The sequence below is a fragment of the Chamaea fasciata genome, unplaced genomic scaffold (genome assembly GCF_029207755.1).
Source record: "Chamaea fasciata isolate MVZ Bird 193981 ecotype frontalis unplaced genomic scaffold, bChaFas1.0.hap1 SCAF_2, whole genome shotgun sequence".
NCBI lineage: Eukaryota > Metazoa > Chordata > Aves > Passeriformes > Sylviidae > Chamaea > Chamaea fasciata.
Window position 1 is genome coordinate 26,803,835 of NW_027094087.1, and position 17,753 is coordinate 26,821,587.

At 41.6% G+C, this 17,753-nt stretch overlaps 1 protein-coding gene across 3 annotated transcripts in view; it reads right to left on the reverse strand.

Moving 5' to 3' along the window:
* Nucleotides 1-15,084, reverse strand: part of PRMT8 (protein arginine methyltransferase 8) — a 57,972-nt gene extending 42,888 nt beyond the window's left edge. For 2 of the 3 annotated variants that reach the window (XM_066175364.1, XM_066175363.1), the window contains exons 1-2: nucleotides 14,430-15,084; nucleotides 13,669-13,812 (exon numbers count right to left, since the gene is read on the reverse strand). In XM_066175364.1, the coding sequence (XP_066031461.1) occupies nucleotides 13,669-13,812; nucleotides 14,430-14,477 (192 nt within the window). In that variant the 5' untranslated portion in view covers nucleotides 14,478-15,084. The remainder of the gene's footprint in view (nucleotides 1-13,668; nucleotides 13,813-14,429) is intronic. The other variant, XM_066175365.1, reaches the window with a different exon arrangement.
* Nucleotides 15,085-17,753: the final 2,669 nt, after the last annotated feature.

The following is a 17,753-nucleotide window of genomic DNA, read 5'->3' on the forward strand; positions in this document are numbered from 1 at the left end:
ACCATGTGGCTGAAATGACAAATGATCACAATGTTAAGGCAGTTATTGAATTATTAAATAGCATAGTCCTGCTCACTCAGAATTAGGGTTATGTATCACATTTGCATTTCAGTTCTAAGATGGGCAGTGGAGTAATTTTCTTGATTTGGAATAGTGTCAGAGAAGAAACTGTTGTGTGACTATCTCAGGGTAATTCATTAATTATCAGATTCTGGAACTACACTGGGTATCAATGTTTTTTTTTTTTTAATGGTGATGGTATTTTATAACCATGTTAAAGCAGCTAATTAAATTTAAATCGGAAGTTTAAAATGCCTGTGTAAAGGAAAGCTACTTGTAAGTCTTTCTTCTGGTTTCAGCTGAGACAGAATTCATTTTCTTAGTAACTGGTACAGTGCTGTGTTTTGAATTTGGTGTGAGAACCATGTTGTTGACATACTGATGTTTTCGTTGTTGCTGGGCAGTGCTTGCTCTAAGCCAAGGACTTTTCAGTGTCTCATGCCCGGTCAGTGAGCAGGTGCACAAGAATCTGGGAGGAAGCACGGCCAGGACAGCTGACCCCAGCTGGCTGAAGGGATATTCCACTGAATATCATGCTCAGTGTATAAACTGGGTGAGATGGGTGGGAGCCACTGATTACTGCTCAGAGATGGGCTGGGCATCAGTCCGTGGTGAGAAACTATATTGGGCATCACTTGTTTGTCTCCCACTCTCCATTTCAATGAAATTCTTATTATTTTTATTAGTAGTATTAATAGCACTGTTGTTATTACCATATTTTACATTCTTTAAATTATTTAACTCCTCTTAGCTCATGAGTTATGCTTGTTTTTTTATATTTTTTCCCTGATTCTCTTCCCCATCTCCCCGGGGAAAAAAAGGAGTGAAGGAGCAGTAGCGTGGTACTTAGTTGCCAGCTGGGGTTAAACCATGACAGTCTGCCTAGTAATGGACCAAGAAGTAATAATCTTTCTGCAGACTACAAAGGCAATCGTGTGTATGTGTGAGACTAGTCCCCATTTATAGCAAGGACAACATATATGTTCTTAACCGCCCTGTGAATTTAGCCTAATGAACTACACTTGCTGATATCTGGTCATTAAATGTTACTTGGTGTTAGTTTACCTAGTGTGAGAAATTTCATTGGAAGAGACTGAGATTAATAACAAGTCAATTCCAGGCTTGGTAATATATTTTTTCCCACGAGGGCTGCGAATGCTGTAACTGACTTCAATGTGTTTTCAGGAGTCATTTAAGAAAATGGATGCGTATCTGACATGTAGAACAAAGGTAATACCTCTAGTTTCAGCAGAATTGCTCTTGCTCCATATTATACAAAGTAGATGAGGAGTGTTTTTAAATACCCTGCTGGTATGAACTTGATTCTACAATAAATAATCATGCTGAGTGCTACTGACACACATGAGCAAACCAGTGTGTTCAGCATTTCTTGCATTATTAATCAAACATCTACTGAAATGTTCAGAGATCTTCAGTGATTTGTGTTAACTACAGTGGGTTCTGAACCACACCTATTAAAAAGGTATCTACACTGTGTATTTCAAAAGCAGCAATTGAGAGTCGTGTTGATATAAATCAGGCTTTTGTAGCTGTGTGTTAATGATCAAATAAGCTTTTGGTATCTTAAACCCATTTTTAAACACAGTTAAGAACGCAATACAAAAAAGTATGCTCCGAACATTTTTACACAATTGCAAAACAGAATGATGAAAACTATTCTTGAGCAAAACCACCGGTGATTCATCCTTTTAAATACAATTTTATATATAGATGTGAGCTGGTTTTGGATCTATATAAATCAAAAATAATTCTGCTGAAACTGATGGATTTACATGAGGGTAAACCTGTCTCTAGCTTAGAACGCCTTTGTTTTTTAGTAGGCATGGTTAGAATACTCAGTTTTACCAGGTGGAGGTAGGTCTTGCAAACATAAGAACTTTTGCCTTCCCTTTCACAAAGCAACAAAGACATATTTTATGGGCACTGAGAAGCATTATTGGTTTTCTGTTGAGAAAGGTACAGACCTAAAAAGATAGAAAGATGGCACAGAGATTTTTTTCTTCAATAAAAAAGTGGTATTGAGGCACTGAGAATAGTTTTCACATTTTCATGAAAATCTCACAGTAATAAGTGCTAGCACCTTCTTTACTTAAAATCCTTATCTATCTTTGCCATCCATTAAGTTTATCTGATTAAAAAAAAATCTTAGAAAAGCAGGACAGAAAATGAATGTCAAATACAGCGAAAAGAGAAACATAAACCCATTGGCCTAGTTTTACAATTTTTTTAGGCTAACCTTCATTAAACAGTATACACACTGTCATGGTGCTAGTATTATTCATTACAGTATGTTTGAAAAATCTAAGAAGTGTGAGATGGAGTTAGGCACTGGAGGCTTGAATTAATCTCTCGGTGCTGAATAAGAAATTCAGATAGGTAACAGGACACACGCTTTGAACAGCCCTGGAAAGTGCAATCAGCTTTTGGATTTAATAGAATATAAAGATTCAGCTATTTAGATATTAATAGAAGAGTAATGTAGTTGAAACAGCAAGCTAGGAAAATGATCTTTACAGTAATACGTCAAGTTCAGCAATGACAATGTGCCTATGAGGTGAGATGAGGTGAGTTGGAGCTGAGCCGCTGCTTAGAATCCTGACATGGAGACAAGTGAGGAATATTGCACATTGTCCTGGTTCTACTTGTTGGAGCAGAGATTGGGGTGGGTTTCAGGTGTGTGTGCAAAGGTGTAAGGTTGGTGAAAAGTTTCCATTGGCAGAGTCTCTCTCACAGTATTGTAAACTCCTTATTTGTGAGATTACCAATTGGTTAATGATTTGTTAGACAATGCTGGTAAGGGCAAAATTTAATGGAGAATTTCACAGAAGCTTTAAAATACATACCTTGATAACTAATTTAAAAGAGACTTGTTATTTTCTATGTTATGTTCTTTTTTCATGATTGGTGGGGGTGAATCATGGGCCTAGAACTACATGCTGTCTCTTCTTATTTCATAACTGACTAATCTGTCAAAAAGCAGTGAATGTTGGGCTTATTCACTTTGACAGAGAAATTGAGATTTGCATTAGAACTCACAGGCTGCTGCAAGCCCCCCTGTTATTTCCTTATTGACAGGCTGTAAAAGGGTAAATTGATTCACTCTGCTGAAGGCCTCCTGCTACCTCTGCCTACAGCTCCTTGATTCCTGACATTTGTTAAACCTGACAATGGAACAATGATCTGCAAGTACACAGGCACCAAAAGCGGGGGGGGGGGGTAAGGAAAATGTGGGCCTGTGGCTAAAAGAAGCAGGGCCCTGGGGACAATGGATGAGGAAAAGGCCAAGCTACTCAGTGCTTTCTTCACCTTGGCCTTTGTTGATAAGGACAGTCTTCAAGGAGTCACAGAGTGATTCTGTGACTTTTTGATAATGAATTTAAGTTTTTCTACTGCTCATGTGTTTCTCTGTATTTAGACTGTATTTCTCCCTTCCCTTCCCTTCCCTTCTCTTCCCTTCCCTTCCCTTCCCTTCCCTTCCCTTCCCTTCCCTTCCCTTCCCTTCCCTTCCCTTCCCTTCCCTTCCCTTCCCTTCCCTTCCCTTCCCTTCCCTTCCCTTCCCTTCCCTTCCCTTCCCTTCCCTTCCCTTCCCTTCCCTTCCCTTCCCTTCCCTTCCCTTCCCTTCCCTTCCCTTCCCTTCCCTTCCCTTCCCTTCCCTTCCCTTCCCTTCCCTTCCCTTCCCTTCCCTTCCCTTCCCTTCCCTTCCCTTCCCTTCCCTTCCCTTCCCTTCCCTTTTCACCTTTCCTTATTTTTTCCCTCTGCCCACCTGCCCACCCACTTTCCTGACTGCCTTTCATCCCTCTTGCCTTTTCTTTTCCAACTTCACAAAATAATTTCGTTATCCAGTTTGACCGCCAGTAAATTTGCAAAGCATTCTGTTACATGGCTAAATATAGTACTATATGAATATAATATTTTCCAGACCAGGGCTTTTACTTGAGGGTAACTTTACATTTGCCTCTTCTAATCCAAAGAATCTAAGAGATCATCAAACTTACACAGAACTGAAAAGGATTCAGCTGAAATTTCAGTCTGCAACATATATTCTTGCACATTAAAGTATGGTCCATTTCTTTGTCTTCCCTGCCCAATAACTGTATTGTATCTGTTTTGCTATTTTGCATCCTTGGTCTGCTTCAGGCTTGCAGAGGGTTTACTGGGTTTTACCAAAGCCAATGAAACTGAAAGGGTAATGGTGGCCCTTACCTTTTTTTAAGGCTCAACAATAGGCAAGCATCCCTAGCAACTGTGGAACAACCCCTGCTCCTAGTAAATTTGGCTAATCCTAATTAGGTTTAAAACATTGTGGCTTCTAAAGAGACAACTACATTATGAGGTGGTTAACTCTATCTCACTTTCTTTCCTCCTGAAACAGCTGTTCCAGAGGTACACTTCAATAAGATGCAAACTGTGGGTAGTAAGAAGCAGTGCTACTTTTTAGATTTGACTCCTTCTAGGGAAAATATGAAACTACTGACCCAAAACACTGAAGTAAAACATGCCAGATATGCAGCTCAGCTCAGTCACAAGGGATTTCTGCAAAATACACTCTACTGACACTACTTGGCCATGTGCATTAATCAGTTAGTCTTCTGCTAAGTTCTTTCATTTAGGAAAATATTCTTCCTTTCCATTCTCATAACAATTTCTGTACAGCCTTTAGTTAAAAAGAGGTGAGCAAGATACTATATAAAACAATGGTCATGGGCCTGAAAAGATGATGTGTAAGAAGAGATTACTATGGGCTGAAGTTGATTTGTGAAAGAGGAGACTAAGGGACAATCTAGGAGCAGCCTGCAAGTACTTGAAAGACAGCTACAAAAATATGGTAGAGAAAGCTTCTAAATAGCAGAAGACGAGATAATGAGGTAAAAAGGTTAAAGCCTGCAATTACTGAGGTTCAGATAAGACAATAAGAAAAACTTGTCCTCTCAGAGGTCTGTGCAGCACTGGAAAAGGTTACCCAGAGAGGCAGTGGAATCTCTTTGTTTGGAGATTTTCAAGACTGGGCCAGAGACAGCAATGGCCAAAATGATTTAATGCTGGTGACTGTTTTACACTGGGTATAAGGTTACATGAGATGGTCTACAGAAGTTTGTTCCGACTAACACATCTGTGTTTCTGCCATGTCACTGTGATCCCTATTTATATAGGACTCAGAGGTGTTACTCCTGATATATCCTAATGTAAATCATATCAGAGTAAAATAAAAACGTACAAGTCCTGTACTTCAGACAGGTTAATGTCTAATATGGGGCACAATCATGAGATATATGGTCCTCAAATAGAAGTAGTTCAGAATGAGTTACAGGAAGGGTAAATTACTTTCCTGTTTGTGACTAAGGAAAAGAATATCAGTAGCTGGTTTTTCTCCCAAGCTGTGGTCAAACTTCACAATGGATTGAAGAATAGCACAAGGACACAGCTAGAAACTGAAACAGATGGCTCCTCTCTTCCTATCTAAATGAGAAATTAAGGTCCAAAGCAGAAGTAAGTTTGAACTGGTGGATTGTTGTTGGAAGGCCCTGTCTTGGTCACATATTATTCTGGGCTCTGAGACCAGGTCTGAGCCTTCCTGGTCCTATTGGAAGCAATGAAATACAATCAGGCTAAAAAAAGGCAAGAAGCACAGGAAAACTGTGAGGCCACACACGACCCCAAGTGTGCTTTGTGGCCACTGAGGGAACACTTCAATACTACTTCTTGGAGACCACAACATGTTACTGCTTCCCAGCCAGTAGATGTTTACTTTCATCATACTGATGAGAGACTGAAGTGCTACTTTTTCTTTTAAAAAGGAAGACAGAAGAGGAACTGTGGCAAAACATCTCAGATATGCTTGGTAGCTTGGAACAGGACAAGGAGAGCACCAGGAACTGAAATGTGTGATAAAGGAGAGTAAGGGACAAGACTAAAACAAAAGAATGGGAAGCTTGCCAGCTGCACTATGAGGAAGAGTTTGGCACCAGGAAAAGCTGAGGAGGACAGTCATATAAAACAATGTCTTAGAAAACACCCACTTCCATGCCCCTATTCAAGGCCCCCCTCCTCAAAAAAAAAAAAAGCTTAAGAGCTTAAGTAACTCCTTTTCTGTGGGCAATGATGAGAAAAAGTGGTAATGACTCTTTTTAAGCAAGAATTCACTCTGTGAGGAAAGGACCCAGGTAGAGTCCTCAATACACACAAGGTTCCAAAAGCATGTACTGCAGGACAGGATATTTTAACTGAGGGAGAATGGTATTCTCTTCACCTTCTTTATTGTTTCTCTGTCAAAAATTTCAGCGAAACAATTTTTTCTCACCTTAATATAATTTCAAATGTTTTATTACTAAAATACTCTCTTCATTTTGGAAAGAAAAACATTGAGATTTTATTTATGATCACCTTCCATTTCACACTCAAAACACAAAGGAAAATTATCTTTAATTTCTGCACTTAACAGAATTTTCAGAAAAGCGAACTTGGCAGTGAGTGCTTCTGAAAATGAGTCTGCCTTATTTCCAATTCAGGTCTTTAAATCTCTGAATTGTTGATGCAATAAAATGAAGATAAATAGATTTTCTATTCCAGATTTTTAAAGTGAGTTTCCATTTTTATAATTATGTAGATCATGGAAAAGACAGCATTTTACACGCCTTTTAAAATTTTGGGGTTTTTTATTTTTTTTAGAACTGGGACTTAACAAACCTAGCTTATAAGAAATATGTAAATCTATCATCCTTGACCTTACTGTACCTCTTAAATCATAGAATCAATCATAGAATCATAGAGTCATAGCATCATTGAGTAAGCTGAGTTGGAAGGGACCCATCAAGATGATTGAGTCCAGCTCCTGGCCCTGCACAGGACCATCCCCAAAAATCATATCCTGTGCCTGAGAGCATTGTCCAAACACTTCTTGAACTCTGTCAGGCTTGGTGCTGTGAACCACTTCCCTGGGGAGCCTGTGCCAGTGCCCAACCACCCTCTGATATCCAGCCTAAGCCTTTCCTGATTCAGCTTCACACTGTTCCTTCAAGTCCTGTCACTGGTCACAAGACTGAAGAGATCAGTACCTGCCCCTCTGCAAGTTTAATCTCAGCTTAAAAGTGAAATAGTAAGAATGAAGTAGAGCCCATCCTCTCACTGTTGCTGTGAAGTGACTCAGCTCCCATGCAAGACCCTGAAAGAAATAACATGCCAAAAGACTTCATGAAGCCAGCCAAGACCTGTTCAAGGACACAAGAAAGAGCCAGGTAGGCTGTGATTAATCATCAATTGCTCCATTCCGACATGGGGAAGACACCTTTGGTCATCAAATCAGCTACTTACAGGGTAATCTCTTCTTTGCTCCCTTGAGGGGAGTGCTTTTTGTTTCTGTTAATTAGAGGTTAGTCCCAAAGAAAAAATAAAAATATGGAGAATACCCATTTTACCCAAAACTTCTAGATCAAAATAAAGACGGAATTGAAGTTAGTGATCAGGGCAGCAGGTAACAGGATTCTCTGTGGAATCAGAGGTAGGAGCAACAAGTTTTGTCATTCACCCCCTTCAGCTCTTCATTATCTCACCTGTCAAGGGACTGAACTTTGTTGCAAACTCAGAAAGGCTGAGGCAAAATCTTATGAAAATAATAATAATTTCAATGCTTTTTTACCTCTAAGTATTTCTCTGCTCCGACTTTACTACTAAAGGCACAAGCCTTCATCTTTTACAATCGGGCTGAGGATGGAGCTCTGGAAGGCATGTGAATCAGTCTTGCTAAGCTCACTTTTTGCATGGATGTAGAACAATTACAAAATCTATCACCTACAGAATATCTTGTGCTCTTCTCTGAAGGATTTGGTGCTTTTCATAAAGTGAGATTGGGAAAAAAGTGTCATTAAAGCCTGCCCATTAGCATGGACGTCCTCTTTTAGCATAGGCACAAGGACACAATGTGATTTGGCCCATGATGTCACCAATACGAAGCATACCCTTTCTAAAAATCCCAGTCTTCTTGACACTAAAATGTTACTCACTAAAACCTATGCTGGCAGAGGATGAACCATGCTAAGATATCTTTATCTTGAAACTCTGCTTTGAGTGATTGCTGCTACTCTTTACTTAAGAGTGTTTCTTCATCCTATCTCTATTATTAATGCCAGCTAAAATCTATTTCTTCAATGGGGCCAAAATATCATGATCAAGACCTTGAAATTTTAGTATTAAATTTGAGAAAGGAGTGGAATGCACTTAGATATATCTTCAGCTGTCCTGAATTAATGTTCTGTACAGCTGAAGTTGTAGAAGATGGCTCAGAGCCATATTTCTGCTCCCCCACTCTTGAATTGGCTAGAAACCATAAAAAGCCCCTATGGCTATGTTAGAACTACCTAGTCTAATAACTGCTAGTCTAATAACATGGGTGACTCAGTTCTAGTAGGAGCATTGTAAAGGATCAAAATGTGTTGGAGGTGGAATATTCCCTGCTTTAACTCAGAGCCTCTATAGCCCTTGGGAATTTGGCTACACCCACAGGGAAGCCCTGACATCATGGGTCAGCTTTCTGACTGCCTTCTCAGCAGCACAAAACCTCTGGATCATGAGCCAGTGGCCTGGTCTCTGTAGCTCACCCACACTACTTGCACACACCCACAACTTTTCCCATTCAAAGTTATGTGACACAGGCATGCGGCCACTCAGTAAGGTTGAGATTTGTGTTGCAAACTGCCTCCTCAGCTGGCTCTGTGACACCAGGCCAGACCTCTTGTGACTTCTGTTAGTCTAAGACATACACCCTACAGCACTGCCATTTCTCTCTTGCGAAAACATCGCCCACTCATTAATGTTCATTCATATTTGATGTTCTAAGCAATTTAGTAACACCAAATAAGAAATTTCTACACCACCTTTCACTAATGAACCACAGAATTCAATAAAATGAATAGAAAATCTTAGGGGGGTTGAATTCTATCTGCAAGATCACCCAGCACACTAACCAGGAGCAAAACTTCAGTTTACTGAATAAATTCAGTCCAATTTTCTCTGTTACACACACTCCTGCTCTGCTTTTTTTAATTTCTACTTTGGTAACTTATTAAGGAGAAATCCCTCTTCCTACTCATAAATCACAAATAGAAGTTCATGGTTTCAATAGATTCTATAATATCTTTTTCCCCCTCCTCAGTAGTGGTATGACTGGGTTTCATGCAGATAGAACACTTTAACCTCCGCACTTCTGACAACAGAAAAGTCAGCTACCTTTGCTGACCTGGATCACCTAATCCTGAATCAGTTTCATCCATCTGTTTAGGGAAGTACATCTATTAGGCATGTTGCCCCAAATCTAACCAAAGCCCAAGTTTTGCATAATAGGACATTCAGGGAGGACTCTATTATGCTACCATAAATAAATTAACTGATCACTCTATTCTTAGCAATGAGACAGGAATCTTTTCTCTCTACAGACACTGTGAAGTCTTCAGCACAAGAATTGCTTTTTATGAAGTTGCTAAGCAATTAGATTGTACAAAACCAGATCAGCTTCAAGTTCTAGGATTATTTCAGTCAGACACTAGTCTGTCACAGGTAGATACCTTTTGGATGTGCACATAAACCCTGGCACTTTGTGCTATTGCAGCACTTTGTGGTTATCACACCCTCCCAGTACTTAAAGGAGGCTTATAAGAAAGATGAGGACAAACTTTGTAGCAGGACCTATTGTAATAGGACAAGGCATAATGATTTTAAACAAAAAGAGAGTGGATTTAGACTAGACTTATAAATAGGCAAGACATAAGGAAGAATTTTTTTACAATGAGGACCGTGAAACACTGACACAAGTTGCCCAGAGAGTTGATTAACACCCCATTCATGAAAATATTCAATGTCAGATTGGATGGGGCTCTGAGCAACCTGGTCAAGTTGAAGATATCCTGCCCATGGCAAGGTGAGGGGAGTAGATGACCTTAAATTTTCCTTCCAACTCAATTTATTCTATGATTTTATGACTGTGTTCCCTTCACCTGGTACAGGTTCACAAGTTACAGCCAGGCACACTTTTTGTGAAATCAAACTTCTTTCAGATTTTTTTCTCCATCACTGACATCAGGCCTAAGAATTCCAAATAATATATTTAAAATAAAAAAAAACCCAGAACCCAAAATTTACAGGGGGTCAGCACCATGAATTTTGCAGAACCTTTGTGCGTATGTTCTATAAAGAACAGTTTCTCTTTTACTTTGTTTTCTGTCAGAGTGTCTTTAATTATTTGCAGAGAACGCAATTCTGCATCTGTTATTTATGCAAACAGTCCTGTTTTATTTAGACAAGCCTCCTTTCGTGACTGAAGATACAGAGGTTCATTTTTGTATCTGGAGGAGAGATTCGACAGCTTTTGTTCCAGTGGAACACCTCTTAAAATTAATGTGATGGTCATGGGCAATAAAGATTTTCTTCATCTTTTTTCCTTGTCTGCTGCAGACACGGATCTGAAACCATTCTGGCAAGTTTGCTATTAGTGGGATCCCGTGGCATTTAGCGAGGGTGTAAATAGAAAAATCTTAAGGTTTTTTTCTTTTTCCCTCTTGACTTTTAGTTTTATACAAAACCACTGTGTGTTCTCAGGGGACTACATACAACAAACCACTGGTCCTACATAAACTCTGGCAGATAGACTGGTATCAGGCTGTTATCAGTGAAATAAATTGCAAAACCATTCTGATAGTTCTGATAGTTCTGATACTCTGATCCAAGGCCCAACAGCACCTGTTGCAACACTTGGACTCACTTGACCATGTTTTGTATCAAGATATAAGGCTGTGGGGATACCAGTGATACAAATGTCTGTACAGCTGGAACCATTGGGGGCACACTTCTCTAAGTTTCCTGGTAACACAAGGTGTCTTCCTTGACTGAAAAGTAATGCTGGTGAGTGACTGCATTTCTATTCTGTGTTTTTGCTTGAGGAAACAGTGAGTGCTGTCTTACTGTAGCTTTGTTTTTTCCTTGTCTGTGCCTGTTGGCATCTTTTCTTCAAGCTCTTTAAGCTGAAGAGGTAGCAGCTATGGGCAACAGAGGGTAGTCAAGGGAATAAAAGGTTTCTCATGCAATGTCCCTGTTCCTTGACTTAATGATTGTTTTAGACTGCCCTACAACTGAAAGAGTATACTTGCCATATTTGACCAAAACTTTGATAAATGCTCTTAGCCGTGGTAGATTAAAAAAAAAAATCCCAAAACATAAAAAATATACTATGAAGCTGTAACACAAGTAAATTGGGTCAAATCAATCTAAGCAAGAACCAGAAGGTCTTTGGAAAAATTTGGTAATAGGGAATTCTCACCAGTTGTTAAATGTTTTAATTCTTCATCTCTCATTACAGGTGATTTTTAAAATATCATGCCTATTATCACTGTGATATAAAAATTCTTCAGAAATTTAATATCAAATAATGAGTATTACTGGTACTCCATCTGTTTCAAATGAAGCAAATTTATATGAATTCCTGATTTTCCCTGACACTGTGGTTAGTCCAAAAGTGAGACATTTCGTCCTGCATTCCTTCTGCCACACACATTTGTTAACTTCAGGAAAAACTTAGAGAAATACAGGTTTGAAGGTCAAACTGGTATCATATGACTTAGCTAAATATAGATGCTTGACGAGTAAAAGAGCTTCACAGGTCTTGGCATATTTTGCTTGGTGCACTTCTACCTCTGCACAAATGCAGATAGACAACTTCTCTCCATTCATATCAGAAATAAGAACACCAATAAAACAGAAAATATCTCGGTAGGGGTTACAAATGTATCCCTCCTGATTTTCTGAAGGTAGAAGGGGAGCAGGATATGCCTAATCCGCAATATTTTCCCTCTCATTTCACAAGTCTGTCACTGATGAATACTCTGAGGAGATGAAGCGCAGCACTTTAATATTGTTCTTACTTGTATGCAGCATAGGAATGAATCTGTTTTTTTAAATAAAAATCCTTCTCCATAAAATAATATTGCAGTGTGTGCAGCATTGCACTAGCAGGAAAACATGATTAAACAACAAAAACGTACTAAGAGTGAATGAAATAGAAGAGGAATCTTTAAAGAGCTCTTTTCACCTATTTTCCCTCTATAAAAACAATATCCATTTAAAAAAATGGCTTTGAAAGGAAGTGTCTGTGCTTGTACATTTATCATCACAATCCTGTCCTGGGATCCTGGGATCTATAACGCAATATGTGCTGTCAGGACTATGACAGTTTACAGATGTGCAGCCAGACTTCGCGCTATTTATAGATGCCTCTTCTGCAAACAGTACTTTATGGGGTTGTAGTGCAGTAAGCAGGCATGTTCTTTGATATACCGCTTACATCACACTCATTTAAGAAAATTTGGCTCTTCAGATGGCACGGCTAAGGAGGCATATTTATGAAGGTCATGCAGAGAGAACACTATTGTGAAGAGAAATGTGGATGGAATTCATGAGCGAGCAGGACACCTACTGGGAGATCAAACTGAAAGGAGGAGACATTTGGCAGAGATGTGGAAATAATAAAGAACGGAATAGTCATGTGTTCACAGTGTATTTTGCTCTTTATTCCCTTTGCGGGGTAACTGGGGAGAAGGTTCAGTGCCTCCCCTGCAAGGGCAAAGCTGTGAAGTTGTTTGAGGTGCAGTGTCCGTGGGGTCTGTACATGGCTGTGCTGCATCTTGCTTAAGCATGTGTGAAGCGTTCAGTCAGAGTGCTAGGCACAGTCTATTAATAGAAACAGCGAGTTTGGCACACGCTCGCACTTTCGCCTGTCTCCTTCTCACATGCTCCCAGAGATGCTGGGACTGCATCCTGCATCCTTCTGCTTTTCCAGACCTGAGACTTCGCACACTGCTGTATCCCTTGAGAAGTCTCAGTGAGGTCAAGACAGCCCCAGACAAGTAAACAGGGGCTGCTCACCCCCAATGTTGAGGAAGCAGAAGGTAACGGGTGGGGGAGCGGCGGGTGGCGGGCGGTGATGGATTTCTTGCAGAAAACCCGAGAGCTCTCAGGGTACCCTCCCGGCCTGAAGGCAGTGCAAAGCTATTTTCGGCACTGCCCAGGCCGGCCGGACAGCCCCCACCTCGAGCAGCTCCGCTCGGTAACATCCAGGATGCTGCAGAGGCACGGATGCTCCAAAAGTCCCCCCAGGCGATCCTAGCCAAGGCTGCCGGCGGAAAGCACGGGGAGCTGGCCAAGGTGCTGCCGCAAGAGACGGTCTGTCCCTTTCGGCGTGTCCAACACCCGAATCACCGCCGCCCGCCCCGACGCCCCAGACCCGCCACGCCGCCGAGCCTCCGCTCCGCACGGCCACCCAACTTCCCGGGAAGCGGCCGCGGAGCGCCGGCCCCGGGCAGCCCCGAGCGCCTGCAAGGCTCGGCGCCGGGCAAACTTCTCTGCCTACGGGGAACGGAGGAATCTCGGGGGGGGGGGGGGGGGGGGGAAGAGGTGGGGGCAAATGCAGGAAACCATGGCAGCACGGCAGGCAGGAGCTGGCCGGAGGGGCCGGGAAAGTTGTTCTGCACTTACTGCTGCTTCTGCCCAGGGATCAGTGCTCGGGTCTGGGGGAGCGCGGCGCCGGCTCCGACTCGCATCCTTACTCACCTCGGTGCTGTCGGCAGCGTTCTCCGCCATTTTCCTCCTTAGGAGCAGGCAGCGGGAGGAGTGTTTCATTCCCATAAGAGCTAGCCAAGGGGTTGGGGCTTCGGGGCTGGTGTTTTGGTTTGTGTTTTCAAAGATCTCCAAACACTGGTGTGCGCCAAAGGACAGGGAGATAAAAAAAAAAAAATATGGAAAACAGCAATAAATCAGTCAGCTTTGTCCTTTCTGCGTCGTCCACAGGAATGTTTGTCTCCTCTTAGCATCGGGAGCTCCTCAGGCACTTTCAAGTCCTCCTCTTTTCTCCCCTCTCCTCCACCTCCAGCGAGTTCTTGGGGTGGGCAGAGAGAGGCGGCACACACTCTTCAGGTTAAACTAAAAGGCTGTCGGGCTATGAGTCCTCCCCTTCAGAGAAAGCAGTCAGGCTAAACAGGAGAGAAGCACCAGCTAAACTGAACTTGGGCGTGCAGTGACCAGCTGGGCATCTTTGTGTCCTGTGGCTACTCTTCCAGAGGCAGAGGGAGCCAGAGACAAAGCAACAGGACAAGGAAATCATAGCCCTTTATTTTCCTTCTTTGGGCTTCTTTCTTTCTCTCTATGTCCCAGGACACTTCCTTTAAAGACGGTCACAGAATCTGCCACCCTCCTTCTATGAACGTCTTCTGAAATAGAAATCCCTTCTCCTCCTCCTCTTCCCTCCCTCCTCCCCCCCTCTCCCCTTCCCTTCCCTCTCCCCTTCCCTCTCTTCTCCCTTTCCCCCTCCCTACCCCTTCTGCTCTTGGGCAGAGCTTGGTGCCCCTCACTGGGAATTGCATTCACGTGTCTTTCGTAGAAAAAAAAATATAATTTCAAGCTCCCCCCACCCATCGCCTACACCCTCTCACACACAAGCACGCATTCACACGTACGCACACACACGTTGTCTCCCTCTCACACAGACATGCACATTTTTTTTTCTCTTCCCCATCCCTCCTCTTCTTTTGAATCAGCAACACTTTTCTTTGCAAGGACTCTCGGCAAGGCTCTTAGAGAGCAACCGAAGAAGTCTGCTCCAGCTTCTTTCCTCCGAGTTAAGTAGCAAACCTGCTTTCTTAATATATCTTCTCGTGTGTGTGCTCCCAGCTCCTGTTTTACTTGAAGTTTTTCAGGAGGATCCACACTCCGTCAGATAGCCGTGAACTGTAGGAATATAGTCCCAATCCGGCTGCAGTTCCTGCTGAAAAGGGGGGAGGAGGAGCTGGGGGGAGGAGAGGGGAAGAGGCGGAGGGAGAGGTCTTGCTGGGGAGGGAAGGGAAGAGGCTAAAGGTGATTTGAACTTGTTTTTAGCCTTTTCCTAATGACATCTTCCTCTGTAGGAGTGCATCGCCGCCTTCCCCACACGTTTATTTTGCGTTCACTCCTCCGGGTACTTTCTAGTTCTGAGTTGTCAGCTGGGAGGATTGGGTTTACCTCACTCGTGTTGCTGTGGGTAAGGGCGGGAGAGGGGGCGTATTACATAATTAATCCTTCCAACTTCACTTTCCGCAGCTCCATCTCCAGCCCACTGTTCTCACGTTTCTGTTTTGTTTTTATACGGAGGAGGTGAGAAAATAATGCTGGTGTGTGGGTGTGTGTTGCTCGAAGGATTTCAAGGACCAGAACAGGATTGCTGCTCTCTGAACAGTTTGAAATTATTTTCTCTGGGGGTGCCAATGGAGACCTGAAGAAGAGGTTTGAAAGATTACTTTTGATGTATATTTTAAGGACATAGCCAGTTCAGATGCTTCATCAGTAACAGATTTTGATAGACTTGGGTTTTTCAATTTTTGTCCCTTGCAGCCTATTTTAATATCTTTCAATTAGAGTTTATCCTCAGCTGACCTCTGGAATACTGACATACCATGAAGTTCTGCCAAAAAACAGGAGGTCCCTGGGCCCACAGGAGGCAAAAATATTCCTGGGGGTGGGGGAATGGAAATAGAGAATGTGAATTTGAGAGTAGAGAGCAAAATTACTTTCCTGCCCCATGGGGATGAGGAGGTGGGGCCAAGAAAATGAAATAGATGAATTTCTCCTTTTTACTTGAATGACCCTCACAAATTCTTGCTCAGAAATGGATCGGTGGATATGCATTAGATTTCAGGAATTTGTAAGAAGTTACACAGTAATAAGTAAGAAACCTAGGGAAGCAGAAGGTGTGTGGTATGCTGAAATGTCAAGTGGCAATGAGAGTATGCCGTGTAGGGCACGATGGTACCGTATGAAGCGGTTTCAGAATATGAGAATATGTTTTAGACACACATTCCATACAGACTGAAACTGGACCTCTGTGAGACACTTTGCAGAGCCATTTGATCACTCAGTCTTTCACAAGCTTCTGATTTCCCACCATTCCTTTCATCTCACATTTATTTTGACACTTCAAATTCTTTCATTAACACCACATCACTGCTAATTTTTTCAGTAATTGTCCACACCTCCTTTGTTTGTATGGAAGAATTTTATTTCACACCTTCCCAGCATGAGGCTTAAGTAATGACAGAGTTGGAAGTGGGTCATCTCCCCTTTTCTTTGTGACATTCATGGAGCTTTTGAAGGTCTTAAGACCCTTCAAATCTGAAAATATCTATAGTCATTGCCAAGTATTCCAAAGCTACTCTCATAATCTTGGGCTATGGACTGCTTTCTCACTAAGTACTTCAGTTTCTAAGTGAAGGAGTAAGGGGATAAAATGATCTGCAGATTAAAAAAATTAATGTCTCTGCAATCTTTGTCACAATGTTTTTCTCTGCTATGGCATGAATATCTGGTGGTTAGTGAGTGAAGTTTTAGTCAGCATGCATTTGGACTAACCTGCATAGTTTTAGTGTGTCTTTTCTATTTTCAGGTTATACACACAGCTAAACTTAGCCTAATTAAACATTTCAAAATAAACCAGCATTCTATATAGAGAAAAAGAATTTGATTTTGAAAAACTACTCCAGAACATATTTTCCAGTTTTCTCTGACAGCTGGGTTTGTATTTCTGGTACAGCTCAATCACTCTTTAGTCAGCTAAATGAGGCATCAGATTTTCAAAAGCACTCGGCAACTAGCAAAGTTGGCAGGCAGAGATTTAATATATCCTTCCCTCCTATGCTTCAGATACTGCATGACTTACCCTGGCACCTATTCTTGTTCTCCTCCACCTCTTTGTCAACACAGATGATACCTGACTGCTCATCCTTGAACATGGTGCTGATGTTTTACAGATACTGGGAAAGCCTTCCAGTCTCTTAGTTTCCAGGATAAGGATGAATGTTTTGGTCCTGAGTTCCTTTGGAAATCTGCCAGATGGTTGGTGTCTTCACTCCATTTATATTCTATATGTGATTGAGGAAACTGCATTGAAAACATACACACAGTTTTCTCTAGTCTTTATTCCAAAGGGAAAACGATTGGTCTTACTGGAACCTTTTTTTAAAATCAGGTAGAAGTTACTCCTTGTAATAATTTTTAAGAAACTCAGAGCAGTTTGTTTACATACACAGATGCCTGTGAGCACACAAAGACACTTGGCCAGTTCTTCAGTTTGAATATGAGGCTCCATGCAAGTTCCTGTTGATACTGAAATTCACAGCAACACTGAACCTGAAGAATGTGAGCTTTCATACTGTTTAGGGGACAAATTCTACTCCCATCATGTGAATACAAATCCTGTTAACATCATCCATTACCCCAGGGTGATAATTGGTTATTGGAACTGTATTTGGAACATATTTCTGAACCCCTGTTTCGTTAGATCTTGAGAAAAAGAAAACTTTCATGGAGAAAAAGAAAACTGTCATGAAGAAAATGTCATGGTAGTAGAAGTGCATTTGCAGCAAAGCCAGGAGGTGTCAAATGCATCTTCTGAGTTTAAATACATCATGTGTAAGTACATGTGAAGGTCACCAAGTATTAGGAATTGAGTAGAGTGGTGCTGAAGGGAAAATGGAAAGGGAAGCATTTATTACTTCAGAACTCCAATAATAGCAGCTGTGGTTGAGGCTGCTTGCTACTTGCTGAGTGTGGCAATAACACTGTTCTGGCCCTCAGAAGATTCAGACTTATTGCCAGCTTTGTCATTAGCT